This window comes from Haliotis asinina, chromosome 8, assembly GCF_037392515.1.
Source record: "Haliotis asinina isolate JCU_RB_2024 chromosome 8, JCU_Hal_asi_v2, whole genome shotgun sequence".
In the NCBI taxonomy this organism is placed as follows: Eukaryota; Metazoa; Mollusca; class Gastropoda; order Lepetellida; family Haliotidae; genus Haliotis; species Haliotis asinina.
Window position 1 is genome coordinate 52,045,534 of NC_090287.1, and position 23,038 is coordinate 52,068,571.

Genomic DNA, 23,038 nt, shown 5'->3' on the forward strand with positions numbered 1-23,038 from the left:
ACTAGTGTAATACCGCTTGACGTATGACGTCAAAATGGTTCAAAGTTGTGACGTCACAATGCTAATGCCGATGTCGCAATTTTACTAGACCTTGCTTGACTCGCGGAAAACTGAGAGTCCTCACACTGTAGGGAATTTTGCGGTAGTTTCTGTCAATTTATGCTGGCGAGTAATAAACAGAATACTAAACTCGCTTCCGAGAAATATCATTCTTATTAAACTCGTTAAAGATTTAGTATCAAACTCGCTTTCGCTCGTTTGATAAAAATGGTATTACACGGAAGATCGTTTAGTATCCTCTATGTATGTGCTTGCGTGCATGGGTTGGTTGTGTCGAAATACATATAAACATATCAAATCATCCCGTTATGTCTGTACCAGCTAACAACAAAGATGAGTAGTATTGAAAGACGCAATTTAAATCAAACGACCACATTTTACACCTGAATACAGAAATAATTTCACCTAGACACCAATCAGAATTTTAACAGATAAACAAATGAGTGTTTAAATTATATCAATTTATGTGGCCGCTTCTATTATTGCGACTGCAATGTGATGAAGAACCACAATTCACATCTTGTTTTCCCTTTCAAAGAGCACTGGATTACATTACTGCATTTTAAATTCACACAGTAAATCAAAATAAAGCACCCTACACTGAGATAGTTTTGCTTTGGGTGGGAATTCAATGAATAAATGACTAGTACAAATATATCTACAATTTCTTGGGATGCTGCCATGATGCAGTGGAGAATTCCTTAATTTTCCTTGTAGTTAACGAGCCTGAGTGTATGTAATTTTGATAGCAACAAATTATCCCATTGTTATTGTGAACGAGCACTGTGATGGGTGACTCACTAAATCGAGGAAGTCTAGACTTAAGTTTTATTAAAATGTTTACGACTGCAAGAACGATTGGGAAATCGGGAAATTTAGAGAAACTAGATGGAACGGATCGCGTTACCTCCAATCTGAAAATATACTGTCTGGTGAGGGAGGTCTTGTCGGAGTCTTGACACACATTCCAATGCTTATGCATACAGGCACATAGCTGCTCTCCCTGCACACAGAGCATAAAATGCATTGTAACCTAGTTTAGTGTGCAGATACACTGCACAATGTATCTCGGGCAGATTTTGCACACGACACGAGCTTTGAAGTTCCATCTGTTGAAGTTTGTTCTGCTGTCAAGAATATTTCTGTGAGTATTTGGTCGAAAATTGACATCTGTATAATCAACTATTACTTTTTATTGCACAAGTTTTGTTGATGAAACCATTTACTAAATGTGTGTGTGTGTGTGTGTTTGTTTGTTTGTTTGTTTGTTTTGTTTGTTTGATGAACATGATACTCACAAGTGTATGTATTCAATGTTAGTAGTTGGGAACATCTTTCGTCGACATTTGGAGCAACATCACCCAGGCAGTTTTCTGTCATCTGGTCTCTGCACTATGCTGTGACATAACTATAACATTTCATCATAGATACAGCAGATTTACTTTTTCTGTTAAGCCTAAATATTAGTTTGGAGTATAAGGATTTTTTTCTGGGCCAATCTTGATATAACATACTTTAATGAAAAGACCGATTTCTTGCCTCTATCGTTCGTTGTCATATTAGATTTAACAGATTTAAGCATCAATACCATTTTCCACATATATTCTATTAGTTGGGTGAAATAATTCTTGATTAGAGGTGAAATAGCCCGTAATGTGGGAACAGCCTCAGACTGAAACAACCCAGGTTGAAACGACCCAGTGACTTTACTTAGGGCGAAACGAACCTGAAGCCTATGAAGGCACCTGAGTGTCCTGCCTTACAACACTATGTGCCATACCTGCCCTAGTTGAGCTTGACAAAGGTAGGCTGTGTATTGTTGTATTCACTTACACAAAACAAGATTGTTTACGACAACCACGTACATTCCGATCGTGACCATGACATGTTTTTCTTTGAACATTTAGAGTCTTGATAACTTGATATACTCATCTCAGATTCAACCTTTAGTGTTCAGTCACATACTGAATAGCATAAAGTAATTATAAAAAGCTTTATTTAGACGATAAAAGGTAAACATCAAACGGTAAACTATATTGATATTTATATGAATTTACATCCTGTGATCAATAACTCAAGTTGGTTGATTTTGCAATGGCCTATTTTATAGAAACTTTCCTCGTGACATTTGTATTACAAATATCTTTTATCAGTCAGATTCAACACAACCACTCCTCTATTCGAGAAGATGTCGGACTACTCAAAGAAGATGATGAACCATGTTGGCGTCAGTGGTGTCATGATATGTTTGTCACTGGCGAGGGATCTAGGAGTAGTGGACGTGCTCATTGAAGCCAAACAGCCTCTTACATCACAGCAAGTGGCTGAAAAGCTAAACCTCCGAGAAAGGTATTGTGGAAACCGATGTGTCAACCGGCAATCAGTCAATAACATGCATCATTGTGAACCCAACAATGAATGCGGACATAAGTTAAAGACAAAGTTAATGGAAATAACTAAAATTTGACTAAGAATACAAATTACTGCAGATGAATTACAATGGTAGAAAAATAGAGCGCTAGTCCAGATACAATGTCGATACTCTCTTTTTCAAAAGGTCAAGCAAGCACACCACTCTCCTTTACTTGATATACCAATCAAAGACTAACTTCAATAACAACGCTGTTTCACACTGAATAGCACTGCCACATACCTTGAAGACGCGATGGCAAACTAACAACAACGTTGACAGACACATTGATGGAACCATCTCAAACATTTTGTGTTTTACACGTGTTCTGAAGAAGCGGTGACGAACAACACTGATAAACACATTAGTAGATTGCACCCACTTCAAAACATATGTTTGTCTTCATATCTGTTGCAGAAGCGGTCACAATCATCACATACAGACACAATGACAGATTGGCCCCGTTGTAAACATTTTTTCTTACTCGCGACCTCCTGGTAAACAAAACCATAAGAACCACTGACTACCAGAACCTGTTCATGTGAAGGGCACTGTTCCTAATATTGACTTTATACGATTATATATATTAGGACTATATATCATGAGATTTAGGTATCAATGCACTAAATACACGTTCTACTGACATACATTGTATGTTTATGTCCAAAGGTATGTCCGTGAGATCCTGGGTTCCCTGGCTGTCGGGGAAGTCATCAACGTGAACGACATGTCCACAAAGTTCCATGTTCCAGAAGATCACAAACAAACACTTGTGATTATGTCGATATTTTCCAGACTTCTGCCACAGCTGGGTATGAGATATAACAATGTTAAGGCCTGTGCTCAACAACAGAACCCTGGTGGTAAGATCATGGCATATTTATGTGTCAAATCCCATATGGCTAGTATATATATTATGAATCCCAGAAAGACTTCTGTTCATAAACTTTTTACTGACAGACAGTTATCATTATTATTATTCAAGTTCATGAAATACTGGTAACTATCGTTATCGACCACCATCTTCTCATAATGAACAATATTTCAAAATAGTCATTTTATGTCCTTCAGAATGCGTTAGTAACCAAGATTCATTTATTAATTTGATTTTATTTATGCTTTCAAAATTCCACTTCATTATAATCCGTTAGCCGGCTACAAATAAGATCGTTGAGGTACAGTACACAAATAACGACAAAGGGACAGAAAACATGTAATATGGATTCACAAGACGGATGGCATATGATATGATTACATTTACGTGATTTCCCTTTTTCCCTTATTACTCACAACGTTTATCTGTTTTGGTAGAATTTTCAGCAGCTCCAGTCTGGAAGACACCAATCTCACACATTTTCGGCTATATGTCGGGTTATATTACATATCTTGGGCCTCATAGACTTCCTATTGATGCAATAAAAGACGTATATGCTTACGCAATTTGAATGCGTAAAGTTTCTTTGGCATAAAGTATTTGCAACGTTTGTGCTGCGATCCATGAAGATTTCAATATTCGTTATACAACTCAAAAGCTAGAGATGCATGGGCTAATGTATGTTTTCCAAAACCTGTTTGTTACTTGGAAATTTGTTTTGTGATGGCTGAACAAGTGTCCACCTTTTCGTATGGGGCAACCGACTAGGTCAGGTATTTGATTAGTGTCGCATCATGCAAAGCTAATGCATTTCTTTTCGAAAAAGATTTGCTATTTGATAAATAATTCCAGGCTATGCCTTGCTCAGAATCGATTGCAGACCATCTTAGATGCAATGTTGTTAAGAACAGTTAAAACAAACAGAACTACATGATGGGGTTCAGAGTAAGATCCTCAAGATGTATTCTAATCAGAACAAAGGAACGTGCTTTTTTATTTTCAGTGATCACAGAAATCGTTTTGGCACAATTAGTTTCAGATCTGCGCACAACCGTGCACATGTTAGCTTTCAACAATTTTGGGGCGCGCATATCCAATGTGTAAAATATTGATACGTTCTTTTAATGACACAATGTCCTATTTACAGGAATGGTCTATAGCGAAAGTCCTGAGATGTTTGACATACTTAAAGAAGTCCTGGTGACAGTCAAGAAAGATATGGTGGATACGGACATCCTGTCGGCCATTCCTGAAATGGCGCAAAGGTTAGGTAAGTAAATTCAATAGAATAATTAAAGGACTAGCAACAGTTCCTACGCAAAAAACATTCTGGATCACAATTACATAGTAGGTTATGAAATTTCTCATTCACTAGCCATTAATAAACTTTGAAAACTTCATCTTCAAGTTCACAAAAAGTTCTGCTGACAGTCAAGAAAGATATAGTGGATACGGACATCCTGTCTGCCATTCCTCAATTGGCAGAAAGGTTAGGTAGGTAAATGTAATAAAATAATTAAAGTATTATAAACGATTCCTATACCAGAATCATTTCGGATCACAAAAAAAATTAAAAGACATAAAAAAGGAAATATAAAATAGTAGTGAAAGTATAATGAGGGTAAAAGCTGTAAAATGTATTTGGCGTGCAGATCAAGATGTCTTGTGACCACGTACACGACACGTTCACGTCTCTGAAACAGAGGTAAAAACTTGATTGGTCTTTTAACTTGGTGTCAAGGAATTACACATTAACAACGTATTGGCGGGCAGCTTAGAGCGTAGGCTTTTTTATGGCAGCTGTTAACACTGGCCTTGTTACTGCTCAACTTTCCCTTTGAATACAGGAACGGATTACAATATATTGCATAAAGACTATTACGGTCTTGTTTAAGGCCCTCCTTTACCACCCATAGCTGTTCAATCGTCCACATGTAACACTTAACCGAGTAAGCAACTGGTAGTTGATTGACTTCAAAAGAAAAGAAAACAACAACAGAGGGTAGTTAGGCACAAAAAGGGTACACACACCTACCTCAATGACGTCCAACTTTATCTCATTTCATTTACAGAATCTGGGATCAAGGTTGCGGAATTTGGCTGTGCAACAGGAGTCCTGGTGAACAAATTAGCCTCTCGATTCAAGAACAGCACCTTCCTTGGTTCTGATGTAGCAAGCCAGCCACTGGAAGAAGCCACAGCAGATGCAAATAGCCGTGGAATTCAGAATATCACTTTTAGCACTGACAATATTGACACAATATCTGAAAAATACAACGAGAGTTTCGACTGGATACTAACTCGCGATGTTATTCACGACCTAACGTATCCACAACAGGCCTTAAACCAGATCTACCGATGTTTGAAACCAGGGGGTATTTACAGCATGATTGACGTAGGAATAGAGGGAGGAATTGCTGGCAACATTGCAAACGGGACATCTATGTTCTACTACTGGGCAAGCACATTTATGTGCATCCCTGAGAGCTTCCGCCAACCTGACTCTGCAGCTCTTGGGGCAACATGGGGTGCACCTTTGGCAAGAGAAATGGTTGCCAAAGCTGGTTTCACCATCATCAATGAGTCAACGAGTCACACTGATGAGAAGGAGATCCACTTTGTCTGTCAGAAGTAGAACTGGTATACAACGTTGTGTTTTCGTCACCCTCCAGCAACGCATTTCAGATAATGTCAGAGCTGCATGTTATATCACACACACGCACGCACGCACGCACAGACACACAAAAAACTTTTGACAAATCGTGCTTTAATCCATGACGATATGCTGTTGGTTTAACACATACCATGCGGATCTTTGTAGTACTTATATAACCCCCAAGAGAAGGTAACCCAACTTGTAGGTAGGGGTATTTAAATGAAATTCCATTATAGTCCCTCCACTAATCCCCACTTTACTAGAAAGATTTACCCAAGCATCATCTCACACATTCAGAAAAAAGATATATTCATAAAAAGCCTCATACACTTATTTTCTATTTAACCGTTGTATCCCAAGTGCGTAGATCGTTACGCTCTCGAATACAGGATTGTGTGGTCCAGACTCGATTATGCACCGACTGCCGCTACATAGGTAGAATATTGTTTAGCGTGATACTAAACAAAAAACAAAATATGAAGCCTTTCGTAATACAAGAGAAAATATAACGTTATATTTAAGTAAGCCTTACAATACTTCATCTCCATGGCCACATCACGCAAATAAGCCTTTGGAAATGTCACTGTTTTGTACATATGAGACTACATGTGTATTACGCTGATGAATATTATGATAAAATATTTGTATTTGATGTTGGTTACAAAGTTTACATAGTCTTGAACCATTTGATTTTGGTGACAAAAATAAGAAACACTTATTCAGGGTGTGTGACTGAGATCAAAACTGGATAGTGCGGATCGCGTTACCCCCTGTCTACAAATGCTCTATCTGGTGACGAGATCTTCATGCTAGTGTATGTAATACACATTCCCATACTCATGCATACAAATAGCATGTCAGCTGTCCCTACACACGGTGCATACTAATGCATTGAGGCATTCAGACGTTTACTGTGCAAACACACTGCACAATATAAGATTTCGCTCACAGCACAAGCTTTGAATTTCCACCTCGTGTTAAAGTCCTGCTGTCGAGAATATTCCTGTGAGTATTTGGTATCTGAGATATTAGGTATTATGTCTGTTGTACTAGTGTTGTTGATGAAATTGTTCATAGCCCTTACTAATATACGTGTGTACGTACCTTCGAAGTGACCAAATCTGGAATACTATAATTAATTTAACCAGATCTGTGACAAATACAATGGAGAATTATATGGCCCAGTTTTGATTGTATTTCATCGATAAACAATAAATCTCATATTTTCAGGCCATTTGCATGTGTCAGCCTATGTATGTGTGTTCTGATGTATGCATGCTCCTTATACCTGTGTTTCTTTGACTTCATTTGAGTCATTTTCTGATATATTGCGAGATATTGCGCTCTCTTTCGATGGGTGTTTTAAAGAATATAGTTACATTGAGATAGCAATGTTATATCAACGTCACAATGTGGCAGTCATATCTCGAACACGTCTTTCAAAACAAATGCATACATCGTCAAGCTGATACATAATCACTTGCTGTGATTAATACTGGCTGCTGTGACCATGTACGAATTCTCACTGTTTTGAGTTGATTTTAAGTACGTAGTTGAATGGAAGCGAGTGTCATAGCTCGCACATTATTACTGAGTCGATGTTTGGACAGTGCATCTGACCTCCAAATTCTATATGATTGTCAGATATGCCCTTTGGTGTCAGGTCAACTCTGTAATACGTCCCATTTTCCTTGTCCCGGAAAATATAGCATTTGTTCCAAGAAAAGCTGTTCTGAAATTGCTCTGTCAGATATACATTTAGACATATTCACGACTACATCTCCTCCACTTTGAAACAGTGAATCATAATTTGCATCTCAATGCACACCGTATTCAACTTGAACGTTTGTGTTTTTGGATGAACAAGATACTTACATGCGTACGTATTCAATGCTAGTAACTGGGATCATCTTTCGTTGACATTTGCAACATCATCACCCAGACTATTTTCAGTCATCTTGTCTTTGCACATTCTGCACATTATCAACGCAAATGATGTCTACACCTCATACTGATATTGTTAATTTAGTAGCTATACATGCACGCCCTTTGGTCTGTCTCCTAGTACAAAGTATGCGTTTCTCAGTTATTCTGTTATGATAAAACATTGATTAGAACGAGAATGACCTGGTACTATGATGTTATTCTCAGTCACATAGCATTAACTTTTCATCATACTTACAGTTGATTTACTTTTTTTCTGTTAAACCTAAATATCAATTTGGAGTGTATATATTATTTTCTGGACCGCTCTGGAGATAAGATTCTGTAATGAAACGAAAGATTTCATTACTGTGTCGTTCATTGCCAAATCAGGATTAACAGATTTGAGCATTAATACCATTTTCCACATAATATCATATTCCTTTAGTTGGGTGGACAGAATTTCAGAGTCTTGATACCTTGATATACTCACCCCAAATTCAAGCTGTAGTGTTGAGTCACATAGTGAATGTCATAATGTAAAGTTAACAAGCTTCCTCTCGATGATAAACCTATTTACAGGCAAACATATGCATCTACATTGATATTTATATCAAGCTACAACCTGTGATTCATGAACTAAAGCCAACAGTTGGTTATAGCTACTTGGGTTGTCAGTCAAGACGTGATGAAGTAGCTGTACGACGGCGTCGTATTGGCCACAGCCGTCTTTCTCATGACTGTATGTTGAAAACGGACGTGGATGGGGCTCCTGTGTGTCTCTCTTGCAATGAAGTGTTCACCACCACACACATTTTGCTTTGCTGTGTGGACTTCTTGACTGCAAGGAACTCCAACTATGTTGTGAAGAATTCTGAATGATCTACTTTCCCATGTGAACGGGCATCTGGCGTAAATGTCCTGAGGGAAGGTGACCTGAATCATAAACTGTAGTTTTGTAACGAGAATAACGAATTGATTGCTTTTGTATTTGATGCCGTGACATGTTGCGTCTTTTACAAATGATAGTGAAATGAAAATACATGTTTTTGAAACAAAACCTTTCCTGGACCATGGTCTTACAAGGTAATAAACGCAACCTGATCTCGTCACTATATGGCTTACAAAATGCCAATGCCACGTGAAGCTCAACTCAATTCAATTGCAACCTTTGATCAATAATATCAAACGAATTTTGCATTGGCCTATTTTATAGAAGATTCAGATTCAACACAACCATCCCTCTACTCAAGAAGATGTCGGACTACTCAAAGAAGATGATGAACCATGTTGGCGTCAGTGGTGTCATGATATGTTTGTCACTGGCACGGGACCTAGGAGTAGTGGACGTGCTCATTGAAGCCAAACAGCCTCTTACATCACAACAAGTGGCTGAAAAGCTAAACCTTCGAGAAAGGTATTGTGGAAACCGATGTGTTAACCAGCAATCAGTCAATAACATACATCCTTCTGAAACCAACAATCAAAACAGACATACGTTAAATATAAAGTTAATGGAAATAACTAAGATATAACTAAGAATACACATTACTGCAAATGAATTACAATAGTAGAAAAATAGAGCGCCAGTACAGATACATTTTCTATATTCTGTTTAAAAAGTCAAGCAAGCACACTACTTTTCTGAATCTAACAATCAAAACCGCACTGCAATAACAACTCTGTTTCACACTGAATAGCACTGCCACATGCAGGGAAGCATGGAGAAGGGATGGCAAACTAACAACAACATTTTAGAGGCACATTGATCAAATGGATCCATCTCAAACATTTTCTTGGTTGCACATGTACTGAAGAAGCGGTGACAAACAACACTGTCAAACACATTAGTAGATCGCATCCATCTAAAAACATCACAATCAACTCATGTACAATGACAGACTGGACCCGATATAAACATTTCTTGTCCAGTCCCTATAATAGTTTTTCTCGCGACCTTTGGGTGACGAAAACCATAAGAACCACTGGCTACCAGAACCTGTTCATGGGAAAGGCACTGTCCCTAATATCGACTTTATACTATTACAGGACTATATGTGATTGAATTTTGGTATCATTCCACTAAATACATGTTCTAATGACGTACATTGTATGTTTATGTCCAAAGGTATGTACGTGAGATCCTGGGTTCCCTGGCTGTCGGGGAAGTCATCAACGTGGATGACATGTCCACAAAGTTCCATGTTCAAGAAGATCACAAACAAACATTAGTGACAATGTCAATATTTTCCAGACTTCTGCCACAGTTGGGTATGAGATATAATAATGTTAAGGCCTGTGCTCAACAAGAGAACCTTGGCGGTAAGATCATGGCATATATACGTGTCAAAATAATTTCATCTATATGATGCGTAGAAAATGATGTGCATTTCCATTCCTAGACATGTGTAGTAAGCCAGCAAGGAGTGGACGTGGAGAAAGAAGCGAAGTTAGGTGTCAGTTTTCATTCGAAGAATATCTCAGGAAAAACTTTCTCTCTCGAAAAAAGTCCATCCTGGGACGAATCCTGGCAAGACCTGTTCATATACTGACATACAGTTATCATCATTATTATTCAAGTTCATGAAATACTTGTAACTATTGTTATCTGCCCCAATCTTCTCAGAATGAACAATATGACAAACTAGTCACTTTATGATGTCCTTCATAAGACGTTAATAACCACGATTCACTCCTTAAAGTCGTGCCTATGTTTTTTATAAACATCACTATTTAAGTGATGCTTTCAAAACTCCACTTCATAATAATTTGATAGTCAGATGCAAATAAGATCTTTTTGGTCCAGTGTAGAGATAATGATTCAAGGTGACAGAAAACACAAATTAGTATCATTGATTTACAAGACGGATTACAAATGACACGATTTCATTCACACAATGTGGCTTTCTTTTCCTTGAAACTTTTTATCTGTTTTAGTTGATGTCGGGCAAACTTTATGACTAGCAAATTCCAGCAGCTCCAGTTTTAATGGCACGATGTCACACACTTTCGAAACTATTGGGACCTGATTACATATAATATGCATTATTTATTTGCAGAAAAGTGTATATATTGCCTTTAAAGTAAGATGTCAACTTCTTGCAGCGCACAACCGTCATACTTTGCATTCCAGTGTGTATAATGGCACAATGCTCTGTTTATAGGAATGGACTACAGCGAAAGTTCTGAGAAGTTTGACATACTAAAAGAGATTCTGGTGACAATCAAGAAAGATATAGTGGATACGGACATCCTGCCTGCCATTCCTCAGATGGCACAATGGTTAGGTGGGTAGATGTAATAAAATAATGAAAGCACTAGAAACGATTCCTACACCAGAATCATTTCGGATTACAATTACACAATAGGTTATGAAATTTCTCATTCACAAGCCCTCAATAAAATTTGGAAACCTTATCAGGTTTACAACAGACAACAAAAAGCAACTGTGAAATAGTAATGAAAGTAAAATGTCTTTTGCGTGTAGATCAAGATACCGTGTGCCCACGACACTTTCATATCTCTGAATCGGAGGTAAAAACTTCATTGGAATTTAACTTGGATTCACACCTTCACAACTTCTTAGAGCTGGGGCTTTTTATGGTAGATGTCAACATAGGCCTTCTTGTCATTGCACGACTTTCCCACTATTTACTGAAACAGATTGGAATCTATTACATAAAAGACTATTACGGTCTTGTCTAGAGCCACGTGTCATCAAGACCCCTCCTTTACCATCCAATGCTGTCCCACATGTTAAATATACCCGAGTAAACGGTTGGTAGTTGATTTACCTCAGGAAAAAGCTCAAGGTGTGTAGCCATGAAATGGGTACATATATCTGTCACATTAACTTCATTTCATTTCACTTACAGAATCTGGGATCACAGTTGCGGAAATTGGCTGTGCAACAGGAGTCCTGGTGAACAAATTAGCCTCTCGTTTCAAGAACAGCACCTTCCTTGGTTCCGATGTGGCAAGCCAGCCACTGGAAGAAGCCAGAGCATATGCATACAGCCGTGGAATTCAGAATATCACTTTTAGCAGTGACAATATTGACACAATATCTGAAAAGTACAACGAGAGTTTCGACTGGATACTAACTCGCCATGTTATTCACGACCTAACATGTCCACAACAGGCCTTAAACCAGATCTACCGATGTCTCAAACCGGGGGGTATTTACAGCATGATTGACGTGGGAATTGAGGGAGGAATTGCTGGTAACGTTGCAAACGGGACATCTATGTTCTACTACTGGGCAAGCACATTCATGTGCATCCCTGAGAGCTTCCGTCAGCCTGACTCTGCAGCTCTTGGGGCAACATGGGATGCACCTTTGGCAAGAGAGATGGTTGCCAAAGCTGGTTTCACCATCGTAAACGAGTCTACGAGTCACACTGATGAGAAGGAGATCCACTTTGTCTGTCAGAAGTAGTCTTTGGTAGTCCTTGCTTTGGAATTTGACTGGAAAATTGCCCAGTAGAAGTATTTCGTTCCATTTCTGAATGTTGAGGTGCTACAAGTTTGACCGAACGTATGTATATTTGGGATTACACATTCTTAGTGAAGTACAAAAGTTTTCAATGAATAACTGTACAAATATATTTCAAATCGTTTAGGGTGCTTCCAAGATGTAGTGGAGAATTCTTTATTTCTCTCCAGAAGTCACCATGAGAGTTATGAGACTGAATGGAAGACACTTAAGCTCTAAATACATATGAGTTTGATACAGAAAACTATAATCCCATTTTCATTGCAAAGGAGCAGCAGTGACATGGGTGATTCAGAAATTGAAGAAGTCGGAACTTGCTATATTCAAATCTTTACAACTGCAGGAACTACTGGTCAGTAGGTAAAATAATTCAGTTCAGGGTCTGTGACTATGAGATCAAAACTGGATAGGGCGGATCGCGTTACCTTCAATTTGAAAATACGCTGTCTGGTAAGGAGATCTTCATGCTAGTGTATGTGACACACATTCCCATACTCATGCATACAAATCGCATGTCAGCTGTTCATACACATGATGCATACAAATTGCCTGTGACATAGTGCAGTGAGCAGATACACAGCACAACATAATCTCGGGCAGATTTTGCTCACTCACAAGCTTTGAATTTCCATCTCGTGTTGAAGTTTGTCAAGAACGGCTGTCAAGAATATTTCTGTGAGTATTTGGTCGAAAAATTGTGAAGTATTAATTTTTGTTGTACTAGTGTTGTTGATGAAACCTGTTCTTATTTGTCTTAAATAAACATAGCAAAGTACGTGTGTATGTATCTTCGAAGGAACCAAATCTGGAATACAATAATTATACAACATATTTGTAATTATATACAGCCGCCACAGTGACCAGATCTGGGACAAATACAATAGAGAATTATATGTGTCGATTTTGATTGTATTTCATCGATAAACAATAAATCACATATTTTCAGGCCATCTGCTTGTGTAGGCCTTTACCAATGTACGTGTGTTCTGATGTATGTCGGTTCCTCATACCTTGTAATGTTGTTTGGTAGTCAAGTGTGTTTCTTCTACTCGTTTGAGACAATTTGTGATGTATTGCAATATGTCATGCTATCTCTTTCGATGAGTTTTTTAAGAATAAAGTTCTTACATGAAAACTGGGTGTTATTCCAAGACGTGTAGATCAGCGGAAAACAACGATACATGAATGAAATGTTTTGGAGCAATGCATTGCTATCTTGTCCATTTCATGAGAATAATAGGCATTACTGCTGTCCACCAGGTGGCAGGTGGTGTTGAAGTCAGTACCACGTGGGTCGTTGGATGTTAAGTTGTGGTATCCTTCTCCATTCCTCATGCAGCATGTGGGACAACTGTTGAAGATTCTATGATGGATTACGACACGTCGACGTACCCGTCCAGCGATCTGATCCCAGAGGTGTTCGGTTGGGTTTAGATCCGGGGATCTAGAGGGCCATGGGAGGGTATTGATGTTGTTATTGGCTAGGTAGTCCACGGTGGCAAGTGCTGTAAGCCGCCTGGCGTTGTCCTGCTGGAAGGGCTGACGGTCAACAAGGTGAAGGACTTGCGGATGGACAATCTGGTCAATGCATCGATTGGTCGTCAGATTGCCTTGGGCAAGCACAAGTTCCGATCTGCGGGTGTATGAGATTCTCTCCCCACACCATAACACTCCCTTCACCGAATCTGTCCACCTGTCTGAAGAGTTAGGAGCAAAACGTTCATGACGTCGTATGTAGTCACGGTCTTTACCACCACGTCGCCTGAGGAGATAACGGGATTCATCGCTAAACCACACGCACCTTCAGTTTGCCAGGTTCCATATCAGCACCGCGTTACACCATCTCACCATGCAGTCACATAGGTGGGTTCCCCGGGTGTACTGATCTTGAACAGGTGTGGTGACTCTAGGTCTTCCTGATCTTGGACGGTCATTCGTCGAAATTGTTTGACAAAATCGATCCCACATTCGAGTTATTATGCTGGGATGAACTTTGAAGATCCTTGCCACCTCACTGTTTGATTCGCCAGCTTGCAATCATCCAATTGCCTGATTTCGATCGGCAGCGTTGAGACGCCCCATTGCCGTGTACAGTACTGGCAAAGATAATGGATGAAATGGTGAGATTCATTTGGCTCTTTTATAGTCAAATGCTGTACTCATGCTTTGCACATGAGAAATGTAAATTTTTAAACTTATCCTATCTCACGATTTGCACTTCTCTCTCTTGCTTCGACGCTGAGTGGAACGACTTAGAACTTTCCTGTAGGCCTCTCTTGTCCATATGCCCGTGTTCCCTAGGCTGCTCTCCTTACAGGACGGGTCCCTTAGCCCATGCAGAGCATGCAGCATGCTCCCCTATCTACCCACGTGACTACCTCAGAGAGATCATTCTTCTTCTTGTCGCACGACAGAGTGGACGTATCTTAGTTCGTGTATAGAGTTTGAGTTGTTTTGTATTATGAGGAAAACAGATCCTCCGAACAAGAAGCGTAAGTTTTGCGCTCAGTGTAAAACTATTTTTTCGACTTTGGACCCACACATATCGTGTGTTGATTGTGTGGGTCAATGTTCTTGGGAGAAACGTTGTGAGAAGTGTGCAGGTTTATCAACTGAAGATTTCAAGGCTTATAAGCGGGTTTGTGCTCGTAGGATTGCAGATAGAGCTAGGAATGCATCTGCTGACCAAGGCCCCACTCCTACCAAGAAACCACGCCTGGATCGTCCTACCGTCACCCCTCGTCGTTTGAAATCCCCGTTCTCCGAGGCGGAGGATTTTTTTGACGCTTCTTCAGATTCTTACCTTTCGGAAGATTTTCGGAAGCTTTTGGGGACGCATTCTTCACCTGGCTCAACGTCTCAGGCCGGCTCTAGGGTAGTTGTTATGGATAAACCTTTAGTATCTACTGTCTCCCCCGATCTGCGGTCTACACTCTTGGTTTCTAGGGCCTCTGGTTCGTCTCAAAACGTGACAACAATCGCTTCGGTTCACCGATCTGCATCACCTGCATTACCAAATAATTCCGTTTCTCCAAGTCATTCAAGGTGATCACGTTCGATTCATCGATCTGTTTCGTCGGAACGTTCAAGTTCTAGTAGGTCTAGATCGCCTGACAGGTTGTCTCGAATCCATCTCGTAGATCGACTGAGCGGTCATGTTCACCCCAGCAGCGTGGCGTTGGTCGCCAGTCTGTTTCTATTGATCATACTAAAACACGTATTGATTCAAATGGTGGTATCGGCACTTCCTCCCGTTTGGATTCACGTCGCCAAACTGATTCACCAGGCCGAATCAATTCACCAGATCGAATCAATTCACCAGGCCGAATCAATTCACCACATCGAATCAGTTCACATGGTCGAATCAATTCACCAGATAGAATCAATTCACATGGCTGTTTCAATGCACCTTGTACAGGTTTGGGTGAACGGGTTGGTTCACCTTTCCGTGATGTTTCATATCGCCGAACCAGTTCAGTACACCGTTCAGCTTCACTTAATCATACTGAGGCAGTTTCTCGAACCACGGCTTCTAGACAAAGTGAGTCATGGAATCGAATTGATTCAAGTACACGAACTGGTTTGCCTCATCAATTTGATTCGTCAGCTCATCCCGATTCACGCCACTTATGTGATTCGCATCAGCGTTCTGGGGTTGTTTCCCGGACTGGATCACTTCAGCGTTTAGGTTTACCTGCTCGCTCAAGATCATCCCATCGGGATGGTAGGTCAGGCTCTACTAATCGATCCAGATCGCCAGATCGAGTTAGGTCATCCCATCCTTCTGTCTCCCCGACTAGTCAACATGCTATGGTTCGTTTGATTTCACCAGTTCGCTCCCCATCCAGACGCTGGTATAGTTCCAGGGACTGTCGCTCTCCCTCACGTCAAACTGATTCGGATCATGTGACGGGGGCGACAATTCTGCCTGAATCATGGAATCCTAATCAGGATTCCTCTCAAGGACCAGATTTAAATACAATGCTTCGGGCTATTACAGTAGCTTGGAATCAGTGTCAACCTTCGACTACGTCAAGTTCAGTTCCAGTTGCTGGTAACCTGTCTTCCACTGGTGTATCTCATCAACCCTCACCCCGCTCTCCAAATAACTCGGATATTTCTACCGAGGGTAGTTTTGATTTAGTAGAACCTTCGCATGTACTTGCTTGGATTGTTGAAAAGCTTCAGCTGTCGGTGAGCAGATCTCCGGATGACCTTAATGTGTCTTATGCTCTGAAGAATAGAGACCTACCGACCATTCTCCTGCCACCACGACTGTGCATTCTGCAAATGAAAAGTTCATTAGATGATGCGTTTAAGAAATTGAAACGCGTGAAGGATGGTTTGTCTTCACCCAAGTTTATGCCATCCATTGCTCACGGCCATGGGTTTTCTGTGTTGGCTTCGTCTCCATCAGTTGACGAGGATATTTCTACCCTATGTGGCAAATGCACTGCTTCACCTTTCTTTGTGGAAGATAGGGAATTGGCTCATATGGATATGACTATTCGTCGCACACTGCCCTTTATCAATTGTGCTATTTCGGCAGTGGATGCTGTTGCTGTAGCTGTTGATCACGCATATAATGACCAAGATGCTTATATCAGGGGATGCATGGCATTGGTCTTAGACCAGTTTCAGGTCATTCTAGACCAATTATCCCATTTTTTCGGGTAAGTACTTGCAGTGCGCAGGAGAGGCCTCCTCAACATTTCATCTTGGGATGAACGCTTCAAGGCTGAATTGTTTAGACAGCCTTTTTCCTCAGATATGCTTTTTGGTGGTAACATTGGAGAAGTTTCAAACAAGGTGCATCAGGACACTCATTTTCGGGTCTCTGTTAAATTACTGAAAATGCAGAAATCGCAGCTGCAAAGTTCACTGAAACAACGCAGAACGCCTCGTTTCTCTCCAACTAACCCAGATTTGAAAGACTGCTTTCGTGACAGACCCTTTATCCAAACACGGAACAGGAGTAGAAAACCTTCTCGAGGCGGCGCCTCTCGCCGTCCCACCAAGACAGGTCCCGACACTGGAAGTGGCACCTCTAAGCAGTGACTCACAGAGATTGCTGCCCGACTTGGTCCTACCGTCCCCAATCGTCCCGATCTTCGACTCACCGGTGGGCGGAAGATTAGGAAAGTTTGCACCCAACTGGGAGATTCTCAGAGATCCATATGTTTCGGCGATTCTCACTCACGGATATCAGATGCCGCTTGTCGGGAATTCCCCTCTCACAGTCATTCCTCTTCAACGCACTTATCCTCCGGATCAAAGTTTGCTTCTTCAGGCCACCATAGAGACACTTCTGGACAAGCATGCTGTAGAACAGCTCGACCCACTCATGGTTACTCCAGGGTTCTACTCCCCAATATTTCTGGTGCCAAAAGAATTCAAACAAATTTCGTTTGATATTCAACATGAAACAGTTCAATGCCCGGTTTCTGTCACCACCACCCCACTTTCGGATGGTGTCAGTCAACCTGCTACGCACCATTTTGAAGAAAGGGGGCTATCTGATTTCCCTCGACCTGCAACATGCCTATTTTCACATACCAATACATCCAGATCACCGGAAGTATCTTCGGTTCACGTTCCAAGGACGTCATTACCAGTGGATGGTACTACCATTTGGAATATCTACGGCCCCATGGCTTTTTACTCGGGTAACCAAACCGACAACAAGCTACCTGCATTATCGGGGAATCACTTTCGAGAGCTACATCGACGACTGTGTTCAAGCTCAGCAGGATCCAGTTGTCCTTCATCTCCACAGGCAGTTCATCATCAAGTTGCTAACGCAATTAGGGTGGCTCCTGAATTACGAATTAATACCGACTCGGAGATCACAATTCATAGGGGCGATATTCGACACGCATCAGGGCATGTTATTTGTACCTCAGGACAGATGGGACAAGATTCGGCGCATTCTACCCCTAGCATTGAATTCACCCAGAACCCTCCGCCAATGGCAAGAGTTACTAGGGTTGTTAACGTCGGCACAAGCAATGACTTACAGGGACCAACTACAACTTCGCCCTCTCCAAATGTTTTTGTGCCCATTCATCCGGAACGACAACCCCAGGGAGATGATTCGTCTTCCAAAGCAGCTACGACCAGTTCTTCGTTGGTGGCTCAACGAACAGAATGTTTGCGCCGGAATCTCTATGGTGCCATTCACACCGACTCTTCACCTGTTCGTCGACGCATCCCTCGAGGGTTGGGGTGCCCACTTTCTCCATCATCGAGTGGCCGGGCAGTGGTCATCCGCAGAAAAGACCCTTCACATCAACGAGTTGGAATTCAGTGCGGTCATTCTAGCCATTCAACATTGGGCAGCAGAACTCCAGTCGTCCCATCTACTGATTCAATCGGATCAACAGTGGCATGGTACATCAACCATCAAGGCTTGACAGGGTCAGCAGCTCTGCTTCGGTGGACGTTTCGGTCTTACCACCTAATCGATTCTCTTCACATTGTGGCAAGAGCCCGACACATTCCCGGAGTGAGGAATGTCATAGCCGACGCCTTGTCTCGTCCCAAACGGCCGTCACCAACAGAGTGGATGTTACTGCCTCTGATATTTCAGTCAATGATCTACCCCATATCTCAACCAGAAGTAGATCTATTCGCCACTCGATACAACCATCAGCTTCCAAGGTTCGTATCACCTATTCCGGATCCTCAGGCGTGGGACCACGATGCGATAGCAATATCTTGGGAGGGACTGAACGCCTACGCGTTTCCTCCCCCGGCTCTACTTCCCAAGGTTGTTCAGAAGTTACTTACAACCAGCAAGATTCGTCTGGTCTTGGTTCGACCCTTTTGGCCAGCAAGAAGTTGGTTCGTCGATCTAAAGCAATTAGCAGAACCGAATCCAGTACCGCTACCCGCCCGCAACGACTTACTTCGTCAACCTCATTCAGACGTGTACCACAGGTCACCACAGACCCTGGATCTGCACGTATGGCGCATTTACAGAAATCTCTGAGAGCCAAGGGTTACTCTCAGAGAGTAGCTGCAGCTATAAATTCTGCACACAGGACTTCAACTCGATCATTGTATGACAATAAATGGAAGAAATTTGAACATTATTGTGGTATTAGGGGAATTATTTCTCCCATCACTGCATCACCTCAAGTCGTTGCAGAATTTCTACAGCATTTAAGAACTACGAGGAAGCTTAAAGGTACTACATTGTCAACCTATTTGGCTGCCATTAATTCGGTTCTTGCCACAACTACTGGAACAAAGGTGTCTACTACTCCCGAGCTCCAGTCTCTGCTTCGCTCGTTCATGCTTGCTGACCAGTCCAGGAAGTTCAGACCTCCTGCATGGGATTTGTCAGTTGTCCTCCGTCATTTTGTGTCCACTGACTATGAACCATTACATGATAAGGAGTTTGAACAGATAACGTTCAAAACTTTCGTTTTAGTAGCATTGGCTACTGCGGCTCGTATTTCAGAGTTGCATGCACTTGATGTGAATCGTGTGCAGTTTGAACGAAAACGGCATGGCAGAGTATTTCTGGGATTGCGTTGGGACTTTGTCGCAAAAAACCAGTTACCAGGACAACCAGATAGACGTTTTACTATCCCTTCTTTGTCAACTATTCTTGGGCCTGATGATGTGGAAGATTCATCTCTCTGCCCTGTCAGAGCTCTACGGATCTTCCTAGCTGCCTCCCAAGATCGCCGTCGTCTTGGTAAGAGGCTATTCATCCCGCTGTCATCTACATCCAAGGCTGAGGTTTCACGGACAACCTTATCTTTTTGGATGCGTGCTACTATACTGAGGGCGTATGCTTTTGCTGGCCTGCCACCCCCAGCAGCATCCAATCCTCATGAGACCCGTGCGTTAGCGTCTACGATGTATCGCACGGAGTGATGTAAGGTTATTCCTCCAGCATCGCACTGTGGATTGGATGGTTGTATTTAGGTGTGGTGGTGCTGTGTCTCTCCGTGGATGTCCAGTACATGAACGACACAAGTCTGTCTCGGGTCCACAACTCTTTATTCTTAGTTACACGCGTAGGCTACAGCGTCTCGCTCCTCTCTCTCTCTCTCCTCTCGACTCTATTGTTAGAGCCGTTATATATACCCAGGGTTGGTCAGTCTAAGTCTTTGTTTTAGCTCTTCCCCCTTATCTCCCGGTCAGTGATGGGTCACGGTCAGCGATGGGTCGTCAGTAATTAAGGCCCCTCGTTATCTTTGTTGAACATGCGAAGCAACTGGCCAGAATGTGCTTTAATTACCGAGGTAGTAATTGCCTGTAATGATTTGGTTACTTTTAGCGGCCGGCACGTGCATGCTCAGTTGGGGGACCGGCTGGTCACCTATTGACCGCCTGCAGTTATGCCGGGTATTGCCCAGGGACCATGATCTATCACTGACCAGTAATATCCAGACTCCTTAAACCGAGAGTTTGACAAGTACATTGACATAATGAACGGGGGGCCAGCTGGGGTCCAGATGTTGTGCCTTGGACACACTTCCCCGTCGTATAGTAAGGACGTGACCTCACGTCCTTATGGGGAAAATGAGAGCAATTGACCGTGACCAACCCTGAGCTTACATTATGTGTGTCAATACACTGTTTACAATGAGTAAAAAACAAAGTCACATGAGGTGATAGACATAAAAAAATCAATGAAACATTATTGGTACAAATGGACATATATGGGGTTTATGACCTAGTCTATTACACAATAGTTTGAAGTGATGGACAATAGAGAAGAATTAACGGTCGTACATACCGAAAGGTATGCTACAAGATGGACATACACAGGTTTTAGACAATCCGGTTACGTAGTAAGTATACTGGTGGGCATACTATAAGTGGCCTGAAGAAAATGGACATTAATGTTTGAGGATAGACTGTGGACCCATTTTTGACAGTATAAACTAATAACATATGTACAGACTACAATGACAATAAGTGATAAACGTATAAATGTGTATGTAAAAGTGTATGTAAAATGTGTGATAGCCAATGATGTACGTGCGACAGACCATCCTTGGTGTGTACGGTGTGTGTTTCTTAGCAGACTTCAGTGACGGGGGATACATTTCGAATCTAGGACGGGGGTGGGGTAGGAGGTGGGAGGTGGGGTGATTGGTGGGGGAATGGAAGGAACAAGGGAGGTATATTCTATTTTAGTGAAGGGAAGGGGGTGGGGGTGTTGCCTAACCAGTTTCATTTAAGCCTGGCCACCAAGAGACGGGTACAGTCTTTGGCTGTAGTGGGGTGGTGGCTGGTTGGGGTGGTTGGTGGACTGGTCGGGTCCCCGGACAGCTTTGAGAGGGTAATGGACATGAGCATGTACTATACATAGATTCAGGACATAACGTGTCTTCATAATGCGTTTTAATCTTTTTGCGTTCAGTTTCGAAATGGCTTTAACTGTTGGCAGTGGAACTCGAGTTTGTGATGTGATATTCACTACAGACAGGTTGCTGTCCGGCCAGGTGATCGTGGCTTGATCGGACAACAACTTGGGGGTGCGGTGAATGGCTACTGACGTGGGGGAGTAGTGAGCGTGGGAGAGTGACAGCACTAGCGGTGGGGCGCTTATTGTGGCTATGTTCAAACAAATTGAATCGGACCCTGATGAGAAGCATAATATGACGGATGATGTCACTGTTGTCTTCAGTTTGTATATGTATACTATTAAGGAGGTAGTCATGATAAACATAATGACTAGGATGACGACTTCAAGTCTGAAGTAGGATTTGACTAGGTCAGTGACGGAGGGTGTTGTTACTACAGGAGCTGGAGTGGAGGGCGTCCACACTAGCTTGTTAGGTGTGGTTGTGACTGTTATTGCGGTAATGCCTCGAGCCAATAGTTGAACTCGCAGCATACCGATTCGGCGATTCATTGAGAAACGTAGGCCACCAAATACAATTAACATACCCCATACTGCAAAGTTCAGATATGCGAATGGGTCTGACCAATCAAATACCGAGGAGTCGTCACCCAGTGATTTTATAAAGAGTGGGTCCGATGGGTCGGTATATATAATTTGGTTGGCCTTGGCTTGGGCGACCACGTGTTTTAAATTGACACTGAGTTGTTTGTCCGTCTTAATGAGTTTGTTGAAGGTTCCGTTCGCCAAGCGGATGGGGGCGGTTGTATACTGGACCGGTTCCTGTGCTAGTAGGGCAGGAATAGAATCACGAATTTGGTCAGAATTGAAGAAATGACTTAAGAAACCAATGTTAGTGGGATAACGAAGATGGGTCGTGTTATCATGGGTTTTGCAATGGTTCAGCCGGGGAGGGATGGTTTTATTATTTGCTTGGATTGAACAAGAACAGTAGAGCGGTAGTGTGCACAAACTGCATCCCTTATGGGTTCTGATGCCGGTCGGACACATAAAGGTAATATTTTGGACATTTTGGAGGACAACCGTGCCTGATCGTAGTTCGAACATGTCAGTCACCGTACCGTTAGGTAAAAAGTGGAAGGTACATAAGTCATGGACAAGATCGATGTCATTGAGAAACAATGCTAAGGTACATGTGGGGGAGGAAAAGGTGGACTCGGGGGGCAATATATCACAGTGTATATGTGATTTACCGTTGCACCGCTCGAACTGTTGACTATTAAACTCGACAA

At 41.9% G+C, this 23,038-nt stretch overlaps 2 protein-coding genes across 5 annotated transcripts in view; both read left to right on the forward strand.

Moving 5' to 3' along the window:
• The window catches only part of LOC137295113 (S-adenosylmethionine-dependent methyltransferase Rv2258c-like), a 36,819-nt gene extending 29,585 nt beyond the window's left edge, over nt 1–7,234 (forward strand). Inside the window, exons 1-6 of one of the 4 annotated variants that reach the window (XM_067826423.1) lie at nt 1,144–1,204; nt 1,697–1,864; nt 2,214–2,409; nt 3,140–3,333; nt 4,492–4,614; nt 5,417–7,234. In XM_067826423.1, coding sequence (XP_067682524.1) covers nt 2,249–2,409; nt 3,140–3,333; nt 4,492–4,614; nt 5,417–5,979 — 1,041 coding nt within the window. In that variant the 5' untranslated portion in view covers nt 1,144–1,204; nt 1,697–1,864; nt 2,214–2,248 and the 3' untranslated portion in view covers nt 5,980–7,234. Of the gene's footprint in view, nt 1,205–1,696; nt 1,865–2,213; nt 2,410–3,139; nt 3,334–4,491; nt 4,615–5,416 lie in introns of those variants that run through there. The other 3 variants (XM_067826425.1, XM_067826422.1, XM_067826419.1) reach the window with 3 other exon arrangements.
• A 1,938-nt stretch (nt 7,235–9,172) lies between these two features.
• Nucleotides 9,173–13,553, forward strand: LOC137295115 (S-adenosylmethionine-dependent methyltransferase Rv2258c-like). The gene is made up of 4 exons (XM_067826427.1): nt 9,173–9,340; nt 10,052–10,245; nt 11,088–11,210; nt 11,799–13,553. Exons 1-4 carry the CDS (start codon nt 9,180–9,182, stop codon nt 12,359–12,361), a joined length of 1,041 nt encoding a protein of 346 aa, XP_067682528.1. The 5' UTR covers nt 9,173–9,179; the 3' UTR covers nt 12,362–13,553.
• The last annotated feature ends 9,485 nt before the right edge of the window (nt 13,554–23,038 follow it).